This window comes from Pseudopodoces humilis, chromosome 16 (assembly GCF_049639895.1).
Source record: "Pseudopodoces humilis isolate 2021_Gansu_Grassland_sample_001 chromosome 16, ASM4963989v1, whole genome shotgun sequence".
Classification (NCBI taxonomy): domain Eukaryota; kingdom Metazoa; phylum Chordata; class Aves; order Passeriformes; family Paridae; genus Pseudopodoces; species Pseudopodoces humilis.
Genome location: NC_142215.1, coordinates 16,915,995 through 16,935,575, shown reverse-complemented (window position 1 = coordinate 16,935,575; position 19,581 = coordinate 16,915,995). Strand labels below are relative to the sequence as shown.

The window sequence follows — 19,581 nt, the reverse complement described above, 5'->3', positions numbered from 1 at the left end:
CCGCCGCTGCCTGAGGCGGTCCGAGCCTCCTTCCCCGGCCCTACAATCCCTGCCCGCCGCTGCCTGAGGCGGTCCGAGCCTCCATTCCCTGCTCTCAGCTCCCGCCCGCCGCTGCCTGAGGTGGTCTGAGCCTCCTCCCCGGCCCTCAGCCCGCGGGCCGGCGGAGGCGCTGCCGGGGAGCTCCCCCTCCCGGCGGTGCGGGAAGTGCAGGTGCGGACGGCCCGGTGCCGCCGGAGGATGCGGGAGCTCCTGATGCGCTGTGTGAGGAGGTACCGTTGTGGCATCTTCGTGAAGACAACCAGTTTTCAATGAAGCCCCAGTTTTGAAGCGTTTGAGGTTTTTATAAAATCTCGACCTCTAGAATTGGGTCGTTTATGGCAAAAAAAATAGTTGTTAAGAAAGACGCCAGATTTTTGTTGAAGCAGATAAGCCTCCTAAACCCATGTACTTTAAAGTTTTAAATATAAAGCTGCTGAAATCACAAGTCCTGCCCAGGGCTGGCAGCGGGAGAGCCAGAGGCCTTCTGGAGAGTAAAGCACCAAACTAGAACTAAGGCAGTTTGAGCTCATACCTCTGGGAATGACTGCTTTTAAAAACTTCTACCTTTCTTGCACTTGGCAACATTAAAATTTGGGGTTTGTCTCAGGGAAATTTTGTCCCAGTTTTTGGTGATAGTGTTAGCAGATAACTAGCAGCCTTTCCAGTTACTTAGCTCAGTCTTGGGTGCGCTTCAAAGCTGAGGACTAAGCTGAGGACTAAGACTGTATGTTTGGTTTCCTCTTCTCTTAAATGTGTGGGTAGAAATTCTTAGAATTGATATTTGACAATATACAGCACTAGTAGCCCACATTTCACTTGTTTTTTGGCTTTTTTTTTAATGACAGGACACAAGAGGTCCTCACATTTCTTCTGCTGATGTTTTATCTTGGTTTTGATGTTGCTTTGAATTGAGAATTGTCATGCAGATGTCTGTAATGGCAGGTGTGCAGAATTCTCTTGATACTGATTTTCTCCTGGTAACTATATACATAGTTAACAGAGATATTCATGTTGCCTTCTTGTGTTTGAGACTGTATCTGCATCTACACTGTTAAGTTGCACTTGGATTGTAAATTGGGGGGGAAGATATTGTGGAGAATTTTTTTTCACATTTACAACACTCATTTGTCTGTGTCTTGTGGGTGTTAGTATAATAATGCTACAGTAATAAGGTGTTAACAGTGGCTGGTTGGGATCTGTTCTGAGAAGGGCTGCCTGCACAAGACAGTAATGAGTAGTTATTTTACCTAAGAAAATAATGCCTGTGTGGAGATGGCAATAATGTCTTTCTCCTAGTGATCACTATATTGAGACTCCGTATTGTATGGGGAAATTAATTATATTACATTTAGCATGCTAAGGCACCCATTACTTTTTTTTTTAGTTATTACTTTGTCCCTGAGGCAAGACATTGTCTTGTGTAAAACACCTTTTTAAAAAAAAGGTCATTTCTATTTATTATGGATAAATTATGCTTAATGAAATGCACTCAGAAACTCCATTTTCTAACATAGTGTATTTTTTAAGCCAGATAGATAAGATCATAAAACCAACACATTTTCACACAAGATTTTCCTTTCTAGTTATTTAACATTAAAACTCCTTAGAAAGTTCCTGCTCCTCATAGCGAAGTTGTCAGCTTTCCCTGGTTTGAGAGACACGAGTCTTGCATGTTTCTCAAGCTGTTTATTCATTCCTCATACAGGACTCAGGTCCATGAAGCCTTCTCTCACAGGGTATCACTTCCAGACAAATTTAGTAGGGTCTGAGCATCCTCCCATCCACTATGTGTTGAAAAAGAAACTTTTTAACGCATTGCAGCAGCAAAAACTACAATTTTTCACATGTTTTAGGTTTTTGTAACTGTGTATTTACAGTTCATGTTTTATTTATAGTTTGTGTAATTGTAATGTTTTATAGCTCTGTAGCATCTTTAAGGAAAAAAAAAAATTTAGCTCCACAGCAGCTGTATTAGGTGAATGTTATTATTTCTTCCTTATCTATATGCAAAAAGAATTTTGAATAGCTTTTCAGTAAATAAAACAAGTCCCAAGAAGTCGGGGGGATTTTTACAGCATCAGTGGAGGACAGAACTTCTCCCTTTGTACATAGTGATCACATTTACTCATACCTGCAGTAGCAGTGGGCCCTAAGGACTCCTGCAAGGTAACAATAGTATAAATGTACAGGCAGCCCCTCTGAATCAAAACTGTTCTTTTCACTAACAGAGTAACTCGTTATGAACAGTTATTCCACAAGGAAATATCTGTGTGAAAGGGAAGTTGTTGGAATACTTGGTTGTACCATGGCCAGTCATGGGTGGGGAGATGAAAACTCCACAACTTGTGATTCAGGTGCTCATGAGACAAACAGCCTCATTTATTATTCAGAACTCACTTAAATACTCAATTAAAAAATCCTGGGCTTGATACCTATTGCCTGAGATCTCTCTCCCTGCACAGCTTCCTGGCCAGTGATGTGCTTGCTTCTCAGCTTGGATGGGACTGGCTGAGGGTCCCCTGTAACTTATGTGGGGACATGTTCAGGCATGAACTAGGCCAGCCAAATTGGATTTGTGTTATGCTCATTTACTTTGTCCAGGCCAGCTGTACTGTGACAATACTGTGACACGTGGTGTAATAGGCATGGAATGTCTTAGGTTCTTTTCTCCCCTACTAAAAGTCGTAGCAAACCAACATGTGAAAGCAGCAGATGTGCAACATGATTGGTAAAACTCTGTGTAGATCCTCCTGTGGTAAAGTGGTCTCTTCAGAGTAGCTTGATCCTCCTTTGGTGAGGTGTTGGAAACCAAAAAATAGAAACTTCCACAAATGTTGAAGGGTCCAATCTGCAGCCTTGGAAAGAGCTTGGATTGATGTAGTGATGAAGGTACACTGTAGTGATGAAGGACATTGGGTAGAGAAATGATAAACTTATGTTCCTATAATTATGAATATGCCTAGAGTAGGTAAGAAATCATATTAGGTAAAATAGTTTGAAGTTTAAGCTGTAATAGTGTGACTTAGAGAGTAGGTTAGAGATCTAGAAACTCTAACAGAGGTGTGCATGAGTATGTGACCTGTCCGCTTAGTGGCTAAGAGAGAGATGCAGTGCAGCAAAATTAAGTAAAGGTGATAGGTTGTAAAGTGTAAATAAGTGTAAACAAGTTTCGTGTCAACTGCCTATTGGGCTAAAATGTTACATATTGCTGTGCAAAGAAGAAACTCATGTCTTCCTTGAGCTATGGCTGACTTGTTGCTCCTCTAAACCTCACACCTTGAGACTGATCTCTTATCTGGCTACTTGAGCAAGAAATCATTTCAAAGCAAGGTGTTCCCATCCCTTGCTCTTCATCTCAACAGTGAGGGGTAAGAGTTTATGCTTAAACCACTTTCACATTCTCACTGCATAATTTACAGAGGCAATTTATGGTACTGTGACCTGTCTGGTGGAGGTCATTAAACTTCTTCTAATCACATCAGTCACCTGCTGTGACAGCCAGGGCTCAAAATACTTCAGAGCAGAGAAACTCACACCAAAGGCTGTGTGGGGCTGCCAGCCTGGTGTGTTCCACTGCCTGAGCTCTGGCTGTGGAAACAAAACCCTGCAGCTGTGGTCAGGTGAGGCCATTGCAGCTGACAGCCATCTTGCTATCAAATACTACACTGGGGTGTGTGTGTGACAGTGTATTTCCTGTTCTGGGATTTAAACTTCTAGAGCAGGTGAGCAGGGGCTATTTAACCATTGTCTCTGGTACAATGGACAGTGAAATGGCAAGGCTGTTCTAGATATACTGTCCTCCTTACTAAACTTTATCTGCAAGTGATTGCAAGGTGTCTGTTACCTATTTCCAATAGCTTAAAACCACTTGATTTGGCAAAGAGTTTTTAAAAACTGAAATACAGTGAAATGTGGTAGCACTGATAGTATTTAAGGTCAGTTCTTGCCATGCACATTGAAAAGTATTGGTTTGTTGCAGCAACATGCTGGGAGTAAGTTTGCTTAGCACCCAACTGTCAAATAAACTAATCTTTGACAAATATGAACAGATAGAAGAAGTCCAGAAGAGTAAACTGGAAGATCACCTGAACTTTGACATATACAAACAAATAGAAGTGAAAAAAACTTTGTGCATTATGCTCTTTTTAAATTTTACCCAATTAGTGCAGCAAGATATTTATGCATTGAGATATAATTACCACTGTGATATGCTTGAGAAGAGCTAGCTGGTATAGTGTAAGCCTCAATAGTTATATCTGAATCCTCTGGCCTACATTGTAACCACAAGTAAGCTTTACCTGGTTAATGCTTTCCATTAAGTTCTGCTGATGTTTTACTGCTGATATTTTGATTGAAAAGATAGGCACTTTCTGATGTGTGTGTCACATACTGCGGGAAGCAGCCAGGGATATAAAAGCAGGTGAAAAATTAAGACATAGGATGTTGGCTTTTCACTGCAGAAGTGCTGTTAAGCATATAGAACCACAAGATTAAGAGATGCTGAGCCAAATCCACCCCTGCTGTCAATTAACTTCTGTATAATGACATTAGAGGTAATTTGGCCATTTATATTTAATCTGATTTGCATAGATGGGCAGCTTGAAGTAGGTGGCTGTGAATGGAATGCCTTTTCATGCAAATCACTTGCCTAAGTATTGGCCTGATATGATTGAGAGCAGCTGTTATCCCTTGCATTTTAGTAGCCCCAGATCAGAGATATTAACCATGCTTAATTATACATATAACCACTAAAGCAAATAATGGACCTCATTCAGAGTTGAGGGCAGGCAAGAACTTTCAGAACAGTGCAAGTTCTTAGTCTCAAGTGGCCCTTAGAGATTCTTAGGGTTTGATTTTTTAAAAAATTGAAATACTGTATTTTGCAGGTTTTCAAAACCTGCAAAAAATTATTTTTAAAAATTATTTCAAAAAATTATTTTTAATATTCTGACTTCCTGTGAAGAACTTTTTGGAACATAATAGGAATCCAATGCCACTACACACCAGGGAAAAGAAAAAGAAACACGCTAGTGCCTGGGAAAACAGAGATCCACTTGGCCACGTAGCAGTCACTACAATTGTATGATATTTGAACAGATTCTTGCTGCACTCTTGGTCTGATCATTCAGTTTGTATTTTCCTTACTACTGTAGCTTCTTCCTTCCCTTTTATTCTAAAACTGTGCTGCAATATACTGTATTATAGAATGCATTTCTTTGATGTTACAATTCTAATGTTTGCTTATTGCTTATAAGCCTTGTTGCCTACATTCTCATCCCAAGGCATTTATTTTGTGTATGGGATATACCTTTTAAATTTTGTAGCTCAGGGCAGTGTTGGTTTGCAGCTAATCAAACCTGCATTTCCAAATATTATGTTTTGAATAAGCCATCTCTTAAAACAGTCTGTGGTTCAGCACTTTGTGGAATGTTTTTACTACATATCCAACACACTTCATAGGATTTTTTTACTATGTACACAATATATTTGCTTTCACTATTACTTTTAATTATTTGTTCTTTGTTGTTACATGCCAAGGTAAAGTGAACTCCTATTATCCAATCCTGCTATCAGGCCAGGATCATTAGAAGCTGTAGGGAAAAGCAGAAGATAACTAATTCTCCAAGTGTTTTTTATTAAACTTGCTATCTTGATGAGGAAATAATGACCACTGGTAAATAAAGAAGTTGGGAATTTTACCGTGTTCTGTTCTGATGTGCATGAATGGAAAGTGAGCTATAACATGTCCTTCTTCCCCGTTGCCATCCTTTCTCACTCAGACTTCTTCCTGCTGTTGTTGTAAGAGCTTATCCTTCTGCAGATGTGAGATAATATGCTTTTGTCTGTTTGCTTCTCATAGATGCTCTTTTATTTTTTCTATTTTCCAATCAGAAGGGTTGTGGCGCGCTGAAACACCCCGTGAGCCCTCTACTGGCACTTTCTGCTTTTGCTTTAGGCTGTGCTAGTGGTTTTTCCTTCCCAGCTGTGCTTGCTAGAGCCTAAGGAGACAGGTTAGCGTCTGTTAAACTACTTTAATCTTGCTGACTTTTTAAAATTTAGTTCATGTGCGAAGGAGTCCTTGCGTTCCCTGCTGTACCCGGTAGTTTGGTACCTTTGGCGCTGAGCTCACATCCTCGCTGGGCACGGTGCAGACACGAGCGTTCCCTGCGGAGCTCCCGGTGCCGGAGCGGGGCCGTGAGGCTGCGCCCAGCCGCGCTCCCCGGGCAGCCCGGGCCAGGGCACAAAGCAGAGCCGCCTTTGTGCGCTGCCCTGTTCCCAGGCTGGCTAGGGGAGCCTGGCAATACGGCTGCGCTGCTCAGCGCCACCGGCTGACGCAGAGCTGCTCCAAAAACTGGAGGTGCCGTGAGGAGCGCCCTGAGTGAGAGCCGGAGGCAGGAGAGAGCTGCGCTCATGCTGAGAGCGGCTGCTAGGAGTTAGGGTTATAAAAGCTCCGTATGCCACTTAGAAAAGCACCTGAAAAGGAGCAGATTGGTATCGCTGTTTTTGCAGGACATTTGCCTGTGATTTTAACTCTTTGCTTCCTGGCACACTCCAGTCAACCTTTGCAAAGATTTCCTAGACTGTGTCCTTCCTCACTGGGCAGGTGCAGTCCAAACCTGATCAATGCGGGCTCTGGGATTTTTTTCAGCACACTCACGGAATATACGTGCTCTAAATGCCTACAATACAGAGGAATCCAGCTACTTATAATGGGATGCATTTGCAGAGAGGAAGAATTCCTCATTTAAGATGGGTAATAAGCAAACGATATTTACTGATGAACAGCTAGATGCCTACCAGGTAAGATATCTTGGTTTGCTTTAGGGGATGGAAGGGAGTAATCTACACACGTTTATGATTTGGTTTATTTTGTTTGATTTGGGGAGTGTTTTTTTTCCAATATAATTGAAAACTTTCTTTGTAACCTGCATGTGTGTATTCTACTGTTCCTTCCAGTAGCTGTAATAATATTCTAAGGCTGTGTTGTTGAATATGCTCATTTAATTCTCTCTGTGTATAGAGGGAGAAGGGCCACATCCTCAGTGTCTGAACTAGGAAGCAGAATAAAGATTGTGACTAGCTTGACAAAAGTGTAGCACCTTCTCTCCCTGATGCCTTTGACAATAGAGCAGAAAGGAAAAAAATAGATCCTGTCTAAATTCACTTCTCCTAAGGATAAGTCAGGGAAATATGCTTAATGCTTAATTAACACCAGAATTGGTGTCATTATGCTTGCATCCACTCCTGGAAAGCAGTTCCTTACCTCATCCTAAGTGTGCATTTTACGTCAGGGATAACTTGGTACTTCTTTATTTACTTAACATTGCATCCAACCGCTATTAAATACAGTAAAAAAAAAAAAGGATTCACAGTTTTTAGTCATATTTCAGCACACTGCAAATCTCACTGAAATGGATTGCAAGAAGCTGGGCATCTTGAAAAAGTTTCTGAAAATACAGTGGGGCACAGCATTGAGTAGAAGTGTGCTAAACAAGGAGGTATCTGACTACTTATTAAGAGGCAGCCAGGGCTGTTCTCCTATATGAAGTGACAAACATTGAATTAGCAGCACAGGAAATCAAGGTTTAGTTTATCTTGTGATAATCAAGGGACAGATACAGATCATTAAGGGACTGGGTAACTCAATAACATTTTACCTTTGTGATCTTTGATTAAACCTATTGAAATAGAAACTATTATTTTAGTTACTAATTTTATTTCAAGTCACTGCAAACAAGGGCTTGTCACAGGTGTAAATATTGAGCCACAGAGTGAGGCCAGGTGTATATGCAAAAATGCTTTCAGCTGTTATCCCACGCTGAAAGTAAGGCATAAATGAAATGCTTTTATAAATACCTAGCAGGTTTTTTGTTATTAAAGAAAATATGACAATGGACCTTTTTAATTTCCACTTTGCCACACCAGCAGTCTGTAATGTATTAATTCAAGTTAATGATATTAGGCTTAGCAGTCCAAGATCCAAAAAATCTTTTTTGCATCCCTGCTAGACAGGCAAGAGAGAAATCAAAGATCTGTAAAACACCACTGGCTGTCTTCCTACTAACAAAAGTGAACACAGAACAGAGCACAACTGCAGTGAAACAAAACAAAATCCAAATGTAATTAATGTTATCTTCTTGACATAAACTGGCAAATGCAAGAGCTGAAATGTCATCCCTAATTCAGTGCTCTTCATGTAGAAATTGCCTCTCTCTAATGGCTTTTGCAGCCCCTGCCTTTCATAATGCTGGGTAATTGATCTCAAAGCCTGGCAGGAGTTGGGCACAGTGGATTGAGTCACCTCTGGGATTTCTCTGTTACAGGCAGACTTGCAGTTCATTAGTGTAGAGCTAGACAATTTTTGACTAGTAATAGCACTTGTTATCTTTGGCAAGTACCATAAAATAACAGGTTTCTGGACAATAACTGACCTACTGAATTTGTCAGGAAGGAGTATTAGCCTCATGCTGTGAAGAATCAGATATAGACCTAATTTTGATGGTAATTTTCCTCTGATCCATTAGTTTTGCATCCCTCTTGAACCTTTTAAGCAAAAAGATCCTGGGCTGACTGCTGGAGGCACCAGCAGAGAGCTCTTGCCTCTCCACAGCCTCCTGGGGAGAAGGCAGTTTGTATAATACAAGTGGAGCTGTTTTATCTTGGAGTCTGCTGTCTTATCTGCTGCCTTCTTGGATTTTTTTCAGAATAGAAAAGGGAAGAATGGGGCGATGTTTCAATCATTTTGTTTTAATGCAGGTTTTTCATGTCTCGAGCCAGCAGCTGAGTTACTGGGAGCTCTAAACTGTGGGCCAAAGTAAAACACTGTGTACCACAGTCTGTTGTGCACATCTGTACCCCAGTGACCAGGAAGGCATCTACATATAAATTGCTTTTATAAATCAATCATTGAATATTTTTTTTCCCTACAGCAGTTTCTTGTGAATTCTTGTGCCTGTTACTACTGTACTCCTTACAACAGTAGTCCAGGGTACAGTGTTCATTGTATCAGCATTCAGAAGCAAAAGTGTTAATCTTTTTTGTAAAATATATCTTGGTTGTTCGTTTTTTTTCTGTCCTCCCAGTTCCTATTGGAAGAGTGTTCAAAACCTCACTCACCTCATTAGACTTCTCATTTCTTTATTGAAATATATTTCTGGACATTGTATTATCTGTTAGTAACTTCGATTACTTCTGTCTTTTGTACAAATTCCTTTGAGCTTATAGCACCTAATATTGTTTCAGGAGGAATATTTTTATAATTTTTTAAAAATTCATTGTGTTTTACCTGCTTGTTCCATAAAAGACACTATGAGATGAAAAAGTGAGAACTTTGTGTGCTTAAAGTATGGTAAAACCTATGCAATGGCTTTGTCTTTAGAGACTGAAGATTAAGCTGCAGAAAAATCACCTGCTTGAAGAGCTAGCATACATAAATCTCAGATCATTGGTGTGATATTAATGAAATAAAACAAATCAAATCGTTTGATTTATCTAAAACTTTCTGAAAAGCCTCTGTATGCACCTTTTTTTGCATGTAAATTGTTATATTGAAGACCAAATTTTTAGCAGAACTTTTAACTTTAATTTAAAGAATTGTAAATGTGGTCTCCCACAGGATGTCCTCAGTGTTTTCAATGGACAAGTTTTTTAAATACTCCTCATTCAGACTCGTGATGAGTAGCCAGTTAAAACTGTTTGTACAAGAGACCTGTAATAGAACTTGATAATACAAAACCATTCAGGTTTTTGTTTATTGAGTTTTTTTTTTAAATGCAAGTAGGTAGAAGCAAAGTAAAGAAAGGAGATTTGCAGCTTTCCAGTCTAAAACCTTGTTATAACACCTGCTGTTAAGATCATATCACCTGTTATTATGGTAGTGTTCTTGTTGGTAGCTCTTTACATTTTCATAAGATTAGTGAAATGTTTTGCAAATTAGGCTTTTGCAAGCCCTGGGTTCCTAATAAAAATTCACCTGATTTAAAATACTGGCCTTGTAAGAAAAGGAATTTTACTGGGCATTTATGATTATTATGCCCTTAGAGTTCTGGTTGTGGATTTTAGGGTTTGTTTTGTGAATGGGGGTTTTGGCTGTTGAGGGGTTTTTTTAATACAGAAAATGTGAAATCTAATCTTGGTGAGGTCTGGTACAGGAAAAGGTAAGTATTGATAGGCAAGGAAGATGGGTTTCGTTGCAATAAAATGACATTTTAAAATTAAGGTTTTAAAAGCTGCCTACAGATTTTGGAGGTCAAGTCTCATATTGAGAAAAGAAAATTAAGTGAAATTTTAGGGTGTTTTGAGTGATGTGTACAGATGTTTGAAGCAATGGAAAATACAGGTATGCAGTAAAGCAATATCAGAGCCATTTATTCAGCTTGATGCAAAGCATTTCTAACTGTAAAACAATTGTATTGAGTAGGAAATGCAGAGAAACTATACTTGGGCTGTGGACAAACACCTGCACTCTTCAGTCAATCTCATTCCCTTTTCTGGGATTACTTGAATTAGGAGATCTGAATTCAATACAAATGCAGTGATTTTTCTTTTCCTTTCTTCCCCTTCCCCTTTTCTTTCTTTCATTTCCCTTCTAGAACCTAGAGATTATAAGGCATATTACTGGTTTTATTGCAAGTAATTTGTATTTGTTCATTAGTGGTATTATTTACTCTGCATTATTTAATGCAGTCTCAAAACAAACTGATGGTTACCCTGTCAGTTTTATAGGTAATATTGCAATACAATATAGTATGATGAAGTAATGACTATCTTCTTTTACACAAGAATTTCTCTATTGCAGAGCTAATTTTTTTCTTTTTATCAAAATTGAAGTTAAAATGCAATTCAAGTATATTTCATGAGAATTATGCAAAACCAGATTAAACAAGTTATGTTATGATCTGTCAAGAAACATGATTTGCAAAGTAAAACAGGTTTATCAATCTGTCTTTTAAAAAGCCATGCCTGATTTCATCCAGGGTCTTGGAAAATTGTCTTTTATAAGAATACAAATAGTAGGTTCATAGGTACCCCCAGATCTTCTGTAAAAAGTATTTTCCATTTTATACAGTATTGCTATTATTGTGCAAGTAAAAGTGGCATATTAATGGAGCAATTTTTTTGTGAAAATATTCTTTTTGTCAGGTTCTGGTTTCACATTACCATTTGGTGCATCTGTAGATTAAGCAAAATTACTTTTGTTGGCAGTTTGCCTCTTTTCAGTCCTTGCTAATATCTGAGTTTCTACTCCCCTGTTGCCATATGAATACATAAACCAGCTCTTACAGATGCTGATTTTTTCCTTCTGAAACTCAGTGGGTCTTTTGTTTGGTTTGGGTGTAATTGTAAAGTATATATGGTGACAAGCAAGGATGAGCTGTATGCTAAAATTTTTATTGGTGTTCTGATGTAAACAGCATTTTTAACTCATTGACTCTGTTAACTCTTTATACACTAACAGTGATGAAAATACATAAATATCTTGCAGACTCAGTCTTACACAACTCTATGCCAGTCTTAGCAGTGTGGAATGTAGAACAAAAGTATTGCATTTGTAAAAGATTACCAGAACGGAGTTAATAATAGATCATATAAAAAAAGTTCATTTGCTTGTCTGGTACCAGATTCTTGGTTGCTTCACAGGATGATGTTTTGATGGTGTTTTGATTAAATGCTCTTACACACATTTTGTACTTTGGCACAGTACAAAATGTCATTTGTGATTTTAAAAATGAAACCTCTGAGGTAATTTGCTTGAAATATTACCTTTTGAAGTGCTGCAGCATCCAATAGTTAGCATTTAAGAGCTGCTCTCAGATAGCTATATGGTTTACAGTATCTGCATTACCTGTAGTTTGCTGGATTTTGTTTGAGGCTTTTGTTTTTTTTATTTTTTTTAATTTGCAGTGATTTTGTAATTTTTTTATTTATATTATTTTCTTATTTATAAAAGTTTCCAGTGAAGCAGGATCAAAGTAAACCTGACCTTATTAAACTGTACATATACAAAGCAGAATATATATGTATTGTCTTAGAAGAGAAATATGCATTTAATGGCTTTCAGAAATACTGTTCTACAGCATATTTGAGTATTTCTATTCTTTCATTCCGTCATTCATTTCTCCAGTGTTTGCTCTGTAGGGAAGTGTTTTGCACACCACCATGAAATTAGCTTTATTTCACAGCTGTGCTTTATGAAAGTTCTTGTTTCTGGGAGCAGTGATCGGTAACCTCCCATTCACTGGACTCTGGTACCATTCATGAGCTGTGTGCTGCCCTCGGGAACTGGCAATCCATGCCCAGAACAGCTGGTTGGTGGGCTGAGTGCAGCCACACCTCCTGGTGCTGGATGGATCTCTGCACGCAGTTCAGTAGCAGCGTTGTCAGAGCATCTCTCTCTCCCCTTTCTTGTTTTGTTCAAATCACTGTAGAACTCAATACAAAGCAGAACCAACCAAGGAGTTTTCAGTCAAGTGGACAGGGTGGTGGACCACCATATTTCAGTTTTTTCACTCCTAAATCTGCATTCATCTGACACAGGAAATAAAAGAATAAAACTGACAGCACGTGCATGCTACTCTGCTATAAAATAAATTTTAAGAGCAGAGACAGTTAACTGTGCTTTACAAGCAATGCTGAGTGACTTGTAGAAAGTTCAATTACCAGCCATGAACCAAGCTACCTGTGGAACCTAAATGCACTGTCTGCCTCTTTTCTCTGCTAAGTATTTTAAGAAGCAGTTAAACCATCTAAATGCTAAATTTGAGAACCATTATACAAGGTCATGATCTCATGGAAATCAATGGGAAATTTATTTTTTTTTTGCTTGATTTTATTTACTTTGTTACAAGACATTGAGTAAATAATTGCAGATTTGTTTTGGTGGTATCTTACACCTCAAGAACAACCATCAGTGATCCCATGTTGGACTTCTAATTAACTTGATTATAAAGGGCACAAGGACAGAGTGAGTAGGAGAGTTGACCTTGGAAAAGGTGTGTGTTTGTTCTCAGGGGCTGGAATAGGTGACATGTCAAGGTAAAGCCTCTGTTCTATGGAAGCTAAAAGTCTCAAGGGCCTGCTGTTAGCAGAAGTCTTTCAGGCCATTGTCTAGCACTGAAAATAAAGGGAATAATTCCCAGGATCAATTCTTGCCAGTAATGTTGACCTGAGAAGAATTCTAAAAACCCTGGTGATGTTTATTGTTCAGTAATCAGTTTCTACTTTTCTAGCAGGACTCCCAGACATTTTAGTGTCCAGATAGAACAGACAGGTTACTTTTTGTGCTCTTAGTAAACTCAAATACAGTCCACAAAACAGCAAATGTGTTCCATACCTCTGGCTTGCAGGAAAATCAAAGTTATCCTGTGCATAAATGACAAATGCTTTCCAGAGCCCACTTCACCTTTCCTATGAGAGTGAATTTAACATGTTAATTTACTATTTATTGTCCTTCATTGTGTATTTTTCTGTATGAATGAAGTAGTCAGAAGAAAATTAGATGATTCACCTCCATGTTTTTTTGGCAAAAGTCTTTAATTAAATTGGAATTAAATTGCTGAAGTTCCAGCAACTATAAAATGTAATTATGTTATTTAGATATTTTGTCCATCATGATTTTATCCAGCTGAGGGCTGTGCTTTCAAAAAATAGGAAAAGAAATCAGTCCTGCACCCCTTTCTTGCCATCAATACTTGTTTCACCTTCATGTCTTGTACCAGCACTGCCAATGCTAAATTCTATGTCACTAAAAGGAAATTATCCAAGCTGGAAAAGCATCCATTATTGCTAGGTTCATTTACAAACACATTAGTTCCTTCCCTCAGAGTTTTCTGATGCAGTTATTCTGCTCATCAAGCTCAAGTCTGCATAAAGGAACAGCAGAAATAAGAAGGTGGGAAAAGCAAGAGGGACTTCCCTGTCAGAGGTCATGTGGAGCTGTGGTTTTGCATTTGCCATTTGATACCAGACAGGCTTTTTAATGGTAAATTGTTTCACAGGTAGTACCGTCTGGCTGGATCAAAAGTATAGGCCAGGTCACAATGAGTTTGTGGTGCTTTGACCCTGAGTAGCTTTAAGATCTCTCTTAAGAGTGAGACCATTCTTAATTTATTTTTTTAATACCCTTCATTCCTGACAATTCCATGCAATTGGAAGGTGTAATTGAAGTAATGGTGGTTAGGCAGATAGTTGCAACTACTTCTGCTACAGAGGTTTTCAGTATTAGTGGGGTTTAGATTGCATTAGTAAAAATTTTGTTGATTAAAAAGCAGGCAGACAGCAGTGTTTGTTGTCAGTGTCATGAAGCAACTCAGAATAAAATATAAAAAATGTGTGGACTGTCAGCAAAAATGGTTTATTATGGTCCTCATTTGTCTTCCAATAGCATTTTTGCAGAACTGCAAGGTAAAGGGTAACTTTTCCTTTTAATCTTTCTCTCCATTTGTATATCACTTCACTGTCAGCTGTCTAGTTAAGTGGCTGCTGTTTTCCCCAGACTATATAATTACAGATGATTGCTGCTGAGGGCATTACAATTATTTGTGAGATTACACCTGCCCTTTCTTAGTAAATTAAGCATCCTTAAGTGACAGTTTGAGTGTGTTAATTGTGTGGAATTAAGGAAGACTTGACCAGCTGGCTCCAATGTCACTTTGTGCAGTTGCAGACAATGTGACATCAGTATCAGCAGCTCCCAAGGTGCTTCCTCCTGGGTCTTGTAACTACACAATGCACTGAAGGAAGAGCTGCTGCTCTGGGCACTTTGTATGGAGGAGAGAAAGGCAGCTCAATAATTGATACCTGCAGGACTGATCACATTCCTGGACACCCGAGACAGGTCTTTGCTTCTGCCAGAGGGGATCCTTTGCTTGTCCCCTCCTTGGAAGAAGCAGGCATTTAGCCCTAATGAGTCTGAGCTTGAGAAAGAAATACTTTTTCATTAGTTGACTGAAGAGCAGGACTGGGAGAATCAAAGTAGTTGTATATTACCTTTAAGTATGACTTACCGTGTCTGATGCTGTTATCTTGTCACAAGCTGATTTTGAAAGATCTTTTTCTGTCACTGACATAGAAATGCATGAAATGCAAACTCTTCCACTGCTCATATTCTGGTTCTGTGGTGAAGTGTTTGAATTCTAGTATAGCACAAGTGCTCATGAATTGAATTAAACCAATGTCAATACAGTCACATCATAGAGCCATTTAGAATGCAAATGAATGTTTCTATGCTCTTCTCTCAAGTTGAGCAAGCTCTGCCTCTGCATTTTAGTAAGTTATTTCTAGTTCTGTGATAGAACAGGGAGAGCTGAATGGTTTGCTGCTGTTCAGGGCAGGGGCTGCCCATTTATCCATGCTCCTAAAATAGAGGAGTTCGTAGCATTCAGCAAAGTGACCACAGTGCAAACTGATTGTTAGCAAAAAGGGTTAATAACTAATAAATAAATACATCACTTTATTATTAAACCAGTTGTCTCCAGCAGAGGGATCCTTCAAGTTAAAAGACAGTTTTTGTCATCTATTTGTTGTTTATAGTTTTCCATATTAATTTATTGAATACTTTTGGCATGTAACTTGTGTTTTGGATTTAATTTTGTTTCTGGTTTGGTCATTCCACATTGGAGACGTATCTCAGCAACCTGGGGTTTTTTTTTTCCTCCTGAACTATCACATTACCAATATATTTATTTTTGCTGGGATGCCTTTCCTTGGAACATTTGTTATTTTATAGTATTTTATATGTATATACACACTATATATATACGTACCATATATAGTATGGTATTTTATAGTATGTAGTATATGTATTATGTAGTATATTACTTTCTGAGTCAGAAGTAGATGGCACCCAAACAGCATCTTTAACATTTCTCTGTCAAATCTGAGTTTCCTTCCAAAAGGTTGAGAAATAACTCTTTGCAGTTGTTTTCAATATTTCTGTAGTACAATGACATATTTTGTTTCTTTAACAGGATTGCACGTTCTTCACTCGAAAGGAAATCCTTCGGTAAGTAAATTGTTTTAAATTTCTCCTTTGTGATCCATGTGGAAGGAGCTGAATCTTATCTGGCTTGTGAAGAAACCAGATAAAGCCAGTTATTCTGCAGGAATTAATGAGAGCAGGATTGGATTTAAGATACACTTATAATGTATAATTGTCATAAGGTGATGATTGGCTTAAGGTGAATATCATAGACTATTTTAGGGTAGAGCCAGTGACTTGTATGAATGGGATTTGCTGCTTTTCTGCTCAATGATACCAGTGAAGGTACATCCTGCAGTCAGTGTAGAATCCAGAGGTGTTTCTGCATGTCTGAGGTGAAGTTTTAGTGAACAGGAATAAAATGGGTTATGACACCCTGGTCAATTAGCACTTAGTGATTTAGCATCTCCATGTCTCAGTGAAGGGGCACACAGGTACTGCTGGGCACTTATTTGCACTGCAGGATGCTCACAGGGCTGATGTGGAGGAAGTGCAGGTCCAGTGTTCTTTAGGCTGAACTGAATTTCTTGTGCAGCTGCTGACTTCAGTAAGATGATCCAGCAAGGAGCAGCCTTACAAAAAAAGGAAAAAAAAAAAAAATAAAGCTCTGTCTGGGTTACCATCCATTTGCATGGCTGTTAATGACTGTTGTGTAGGTGGGGATGAAGGGATTAATATGGCAGCTTCAATTTAGATTGCTATAAACTGATGTAAACCAGCATGAGATTGCAATTAGGTGAAATGGGCTAAGCACTCTTATCCGTCCCTACAGGGAAAGTAGCCCATCAAAACCCCAAACAACAGTAAATCTATTTTCTGCTGGTTTAATAAACTGAATCAGCTAATCTGAGGGATCAGATGTGTGCCAAAGCTGGCATAAGAGCCAGAGCAAGCAAATGCAACTGAAAATGAGGAGAGCATTTCCCTACAAGTAAGGTGTTGGTTAAGGTGCACACTGACTATAGTGTGCAAGGCTTTGGTGTCAGTACCAGCTTAAATCAGCATAAATGCAGACTGTGGTCAGAGAGGTTGAAGACACATTTTTTTGATTAGTAATCTGAGTGTGGATAATTTGCAAATTATTAGAAAGTAGTATAACTTATGAATTTAAGTGAAGAAAAAATTAACACAAGGTGCTGAAAATGGACCTAGGAAAAAATATAAAGTAAGACTGCAGCAGCGGCAAGGGTGCCTGGTGAAAGAGAAAAATAGAAACCATAGCTCACTGTTGGTGTTTGATAGCTGTTTATCACCAGTCTCCTAAGTCTTTGTCAAATATAGTTAATTTTTGGAAGTGCTGATCACAGCTCAGCTATGAACATTCAGTCATGGGCCCAGGACAAGAACATACTAAAGAATATTGGTTATTGTAGATGTATTTATGTTATCGCTGTCTCAAAACCTTGTCTAAAATACACATAGGACAGCTGACAGATTTTTAGAGCTGTTACTGGTGGCTTTGGTGGTGATAGGGCTTTGAAAACATGCCCCAGTGTCTTGGTTTGGAAGACAGGTGTCTGCTAGGGAAGGCAGGAACCTCCCTTGGAATGAAAAACGTAAACCCCCTCCCTCTAAATTATTATAATTTTGAAATTAAGGGGCTCTCAAGCAGAGATATTGGGATAGGAATAACAGTTCTTTACTAGTGTGTATAACAAGGCAAACAAACAACAACTATGGTATAAATAACAAAACAGAACCAGGGACCCCGTGACAGCCTTCTTTACCTGAAAGGATGGAGGAGAGGCTTTTCTTCACCAACCCCCTGCGGGCAGTCTATCTCGGTGCCCCTGCAGGGCTCTGAGAAACACCCAGCTGGAACGGCAGGACTGAGAGGAAAATCCCGGGCTGGTGGACGAAGTGTATCGGAAGCTCCACGGCAGCGGCTCGCACTGCAGGACGTCCCGGCAAGACAGGGATTGCGGGGGCCCACAGATGGAGAAGTTCCCTTGGGGTTATGGTGAATTCCTTTCCCCAAAACCACAACAGTTCTCAGTGCGTCCTGCTCTGAAACCCAAAAAAGAAACAGCGCCCCCTCTCCGCAGCTGCCCTCGCCCTCTTTTTTATCTGCCCCCCTTCTCTCCTGGGCCCAGCCAAACTCTGTCTTCTCAAGCACCCAATAAGTACCAGCAGTCAGGTTTCTAATGGGGAAAAATTCTATAGGTGAGAAGGAACCAAAGGAAGGACACCTAACCCCCAACACCCAGATTTCTTAAGGAGAATGTGGAAATTTAGGCCAATGTGTTTAGCTTCAGGACACAACTTTTCTGCATGGAGAGATGCCAGAACACACTGGTAGACAATCAGTCTGTGAGTGCCTAGAACTTAATACATGATCAGAGGCAGCCACTGTGGATTTATTAAAAGCAAATCTTCCTGGGAGTGTCTGCTTTTGTAAGTCAGAAAAGACACAGCTGCAACATGTCTACAACATTGCAACATGCAACATTGGTAAAGGCTTTTACATATTCCAGTTTGTGTTAGTCCTTTTCTACTTGTTTAAGTGCACTGAAATCCTGGTCAAAGTACTCCTGAACATGGAAAATTGGTGAGAATGGTAAGAAATATTGAGGTGAAGGGAGTTGCAGATGCTATGAAGATTAAGATTAGCTTTTTCAACAGTATTTAGTATGTTAGAGAAATTGCTGAAGTGAACAAGAGGAAATTTGCACACTCACATACTCAAGTCCTAAGAACTGTGAAAAAATTTGCAAGTGCAAAATGATGCAAAAAAAAAAAAGTGGGGGCTGGGGCTTTAGTGATGTGAGCATACTTTTAACAACACAACCCCCACAATACTCTTGCAAAAAAGAGAAATGCATTTCTACAATGCATTAGCCTCAGCAATGTTTATAAAATGGGAGAATTCCAGTCAGCAGTACTGTGACCTCAGTAGGAATGGACTGTCCAGTTTTGGGCATCACCATTCAAAAAGATTTGTTATCCTGGAAAATGTCCTGTAGAGAGAAACAGGAACAAAAAGAAAAAAAATTACATGAAGAAAAGTTGGAAAACCACTTTAGTTATCAAAATGAATCTGCTTGTATAACACTCCTCTCTTGTGATTGTAAATGGGAATAAATTGTTGAGTTGTCTCTTATAAGGCATTATTTCTCTTACTCAGTTTTACAAATCTGATTTTCTGGCAGACAAGCTTTTACTCCAGCAATAATGCTTATCTGCTCAGCAGCCCATCTGTTTCTGTTTCTCCCTGTAGACTGGTACAGTTTGGCACCCAAACAAACACTCAAACACAGGTATTTCTGGATGTCTGTCCTAGCCAAAAAGCACAAATGTTGTAAATTCACGTTGTATTACTTGAGAGTGACTTAACCTAGTTAGACAACTGCCAGGGAAATATGGCACTAAATGATGAAGCTGGGCACCACCTGGGACATCAGCAAACCTTTGAACCTTTTTGTAGAAGAAAAATAGTTCTTCTGTTGCCTTCTCTTCTTGCCGGTTTCATGGCTTGCTCTTGATGGGTGAAAGGTGAGGTGACAGGAGCACTTCTAGCCAATCCAGCTGAATGTTGGATTTTAAATCTGAAATCTGCCAGAGAA

General features: G+C 39.2%; 1 protein-coding gene across 4 annotated transcripts in view; it reads left to right on the top strand.

Annotated features, from left to right (window-relative positions):
* The first annotated feature begins 62 nt into the window (after nucleotides 1-62).
* The window catches only part of CIB2 (calcium and integrin binding family member 2), a 42,035-nt gene continuing 22,516 nt past the window's right edge, over nucleotides 63-19,581 (top strand). For 3 of the 4 annotated variants that reach the window (XM_005521412.3, XM_088062997.1, XM_088062996.1), the window contains exons 1-2: nucleotides 6,709-6,840; nucleotides 16,008-16,042. In XM_005521412.3, coding sequence (XP_005521469.1) covers nucleotides 6,790-6,840; nucleotides 16,008-16,042 — 86 coding nt within the window. In that variant the 5' untranslated portion in view covers nucleotides 6,709-6,789. Of the gene's footprint in view, nucleotides 270-6,708; nucleotides 6,841-16,007; nucleotides 16,043-19,581 lie in introns of those variants that run through there. The other variant, XM_014251084.2, reaches the window with a different exon arrangement.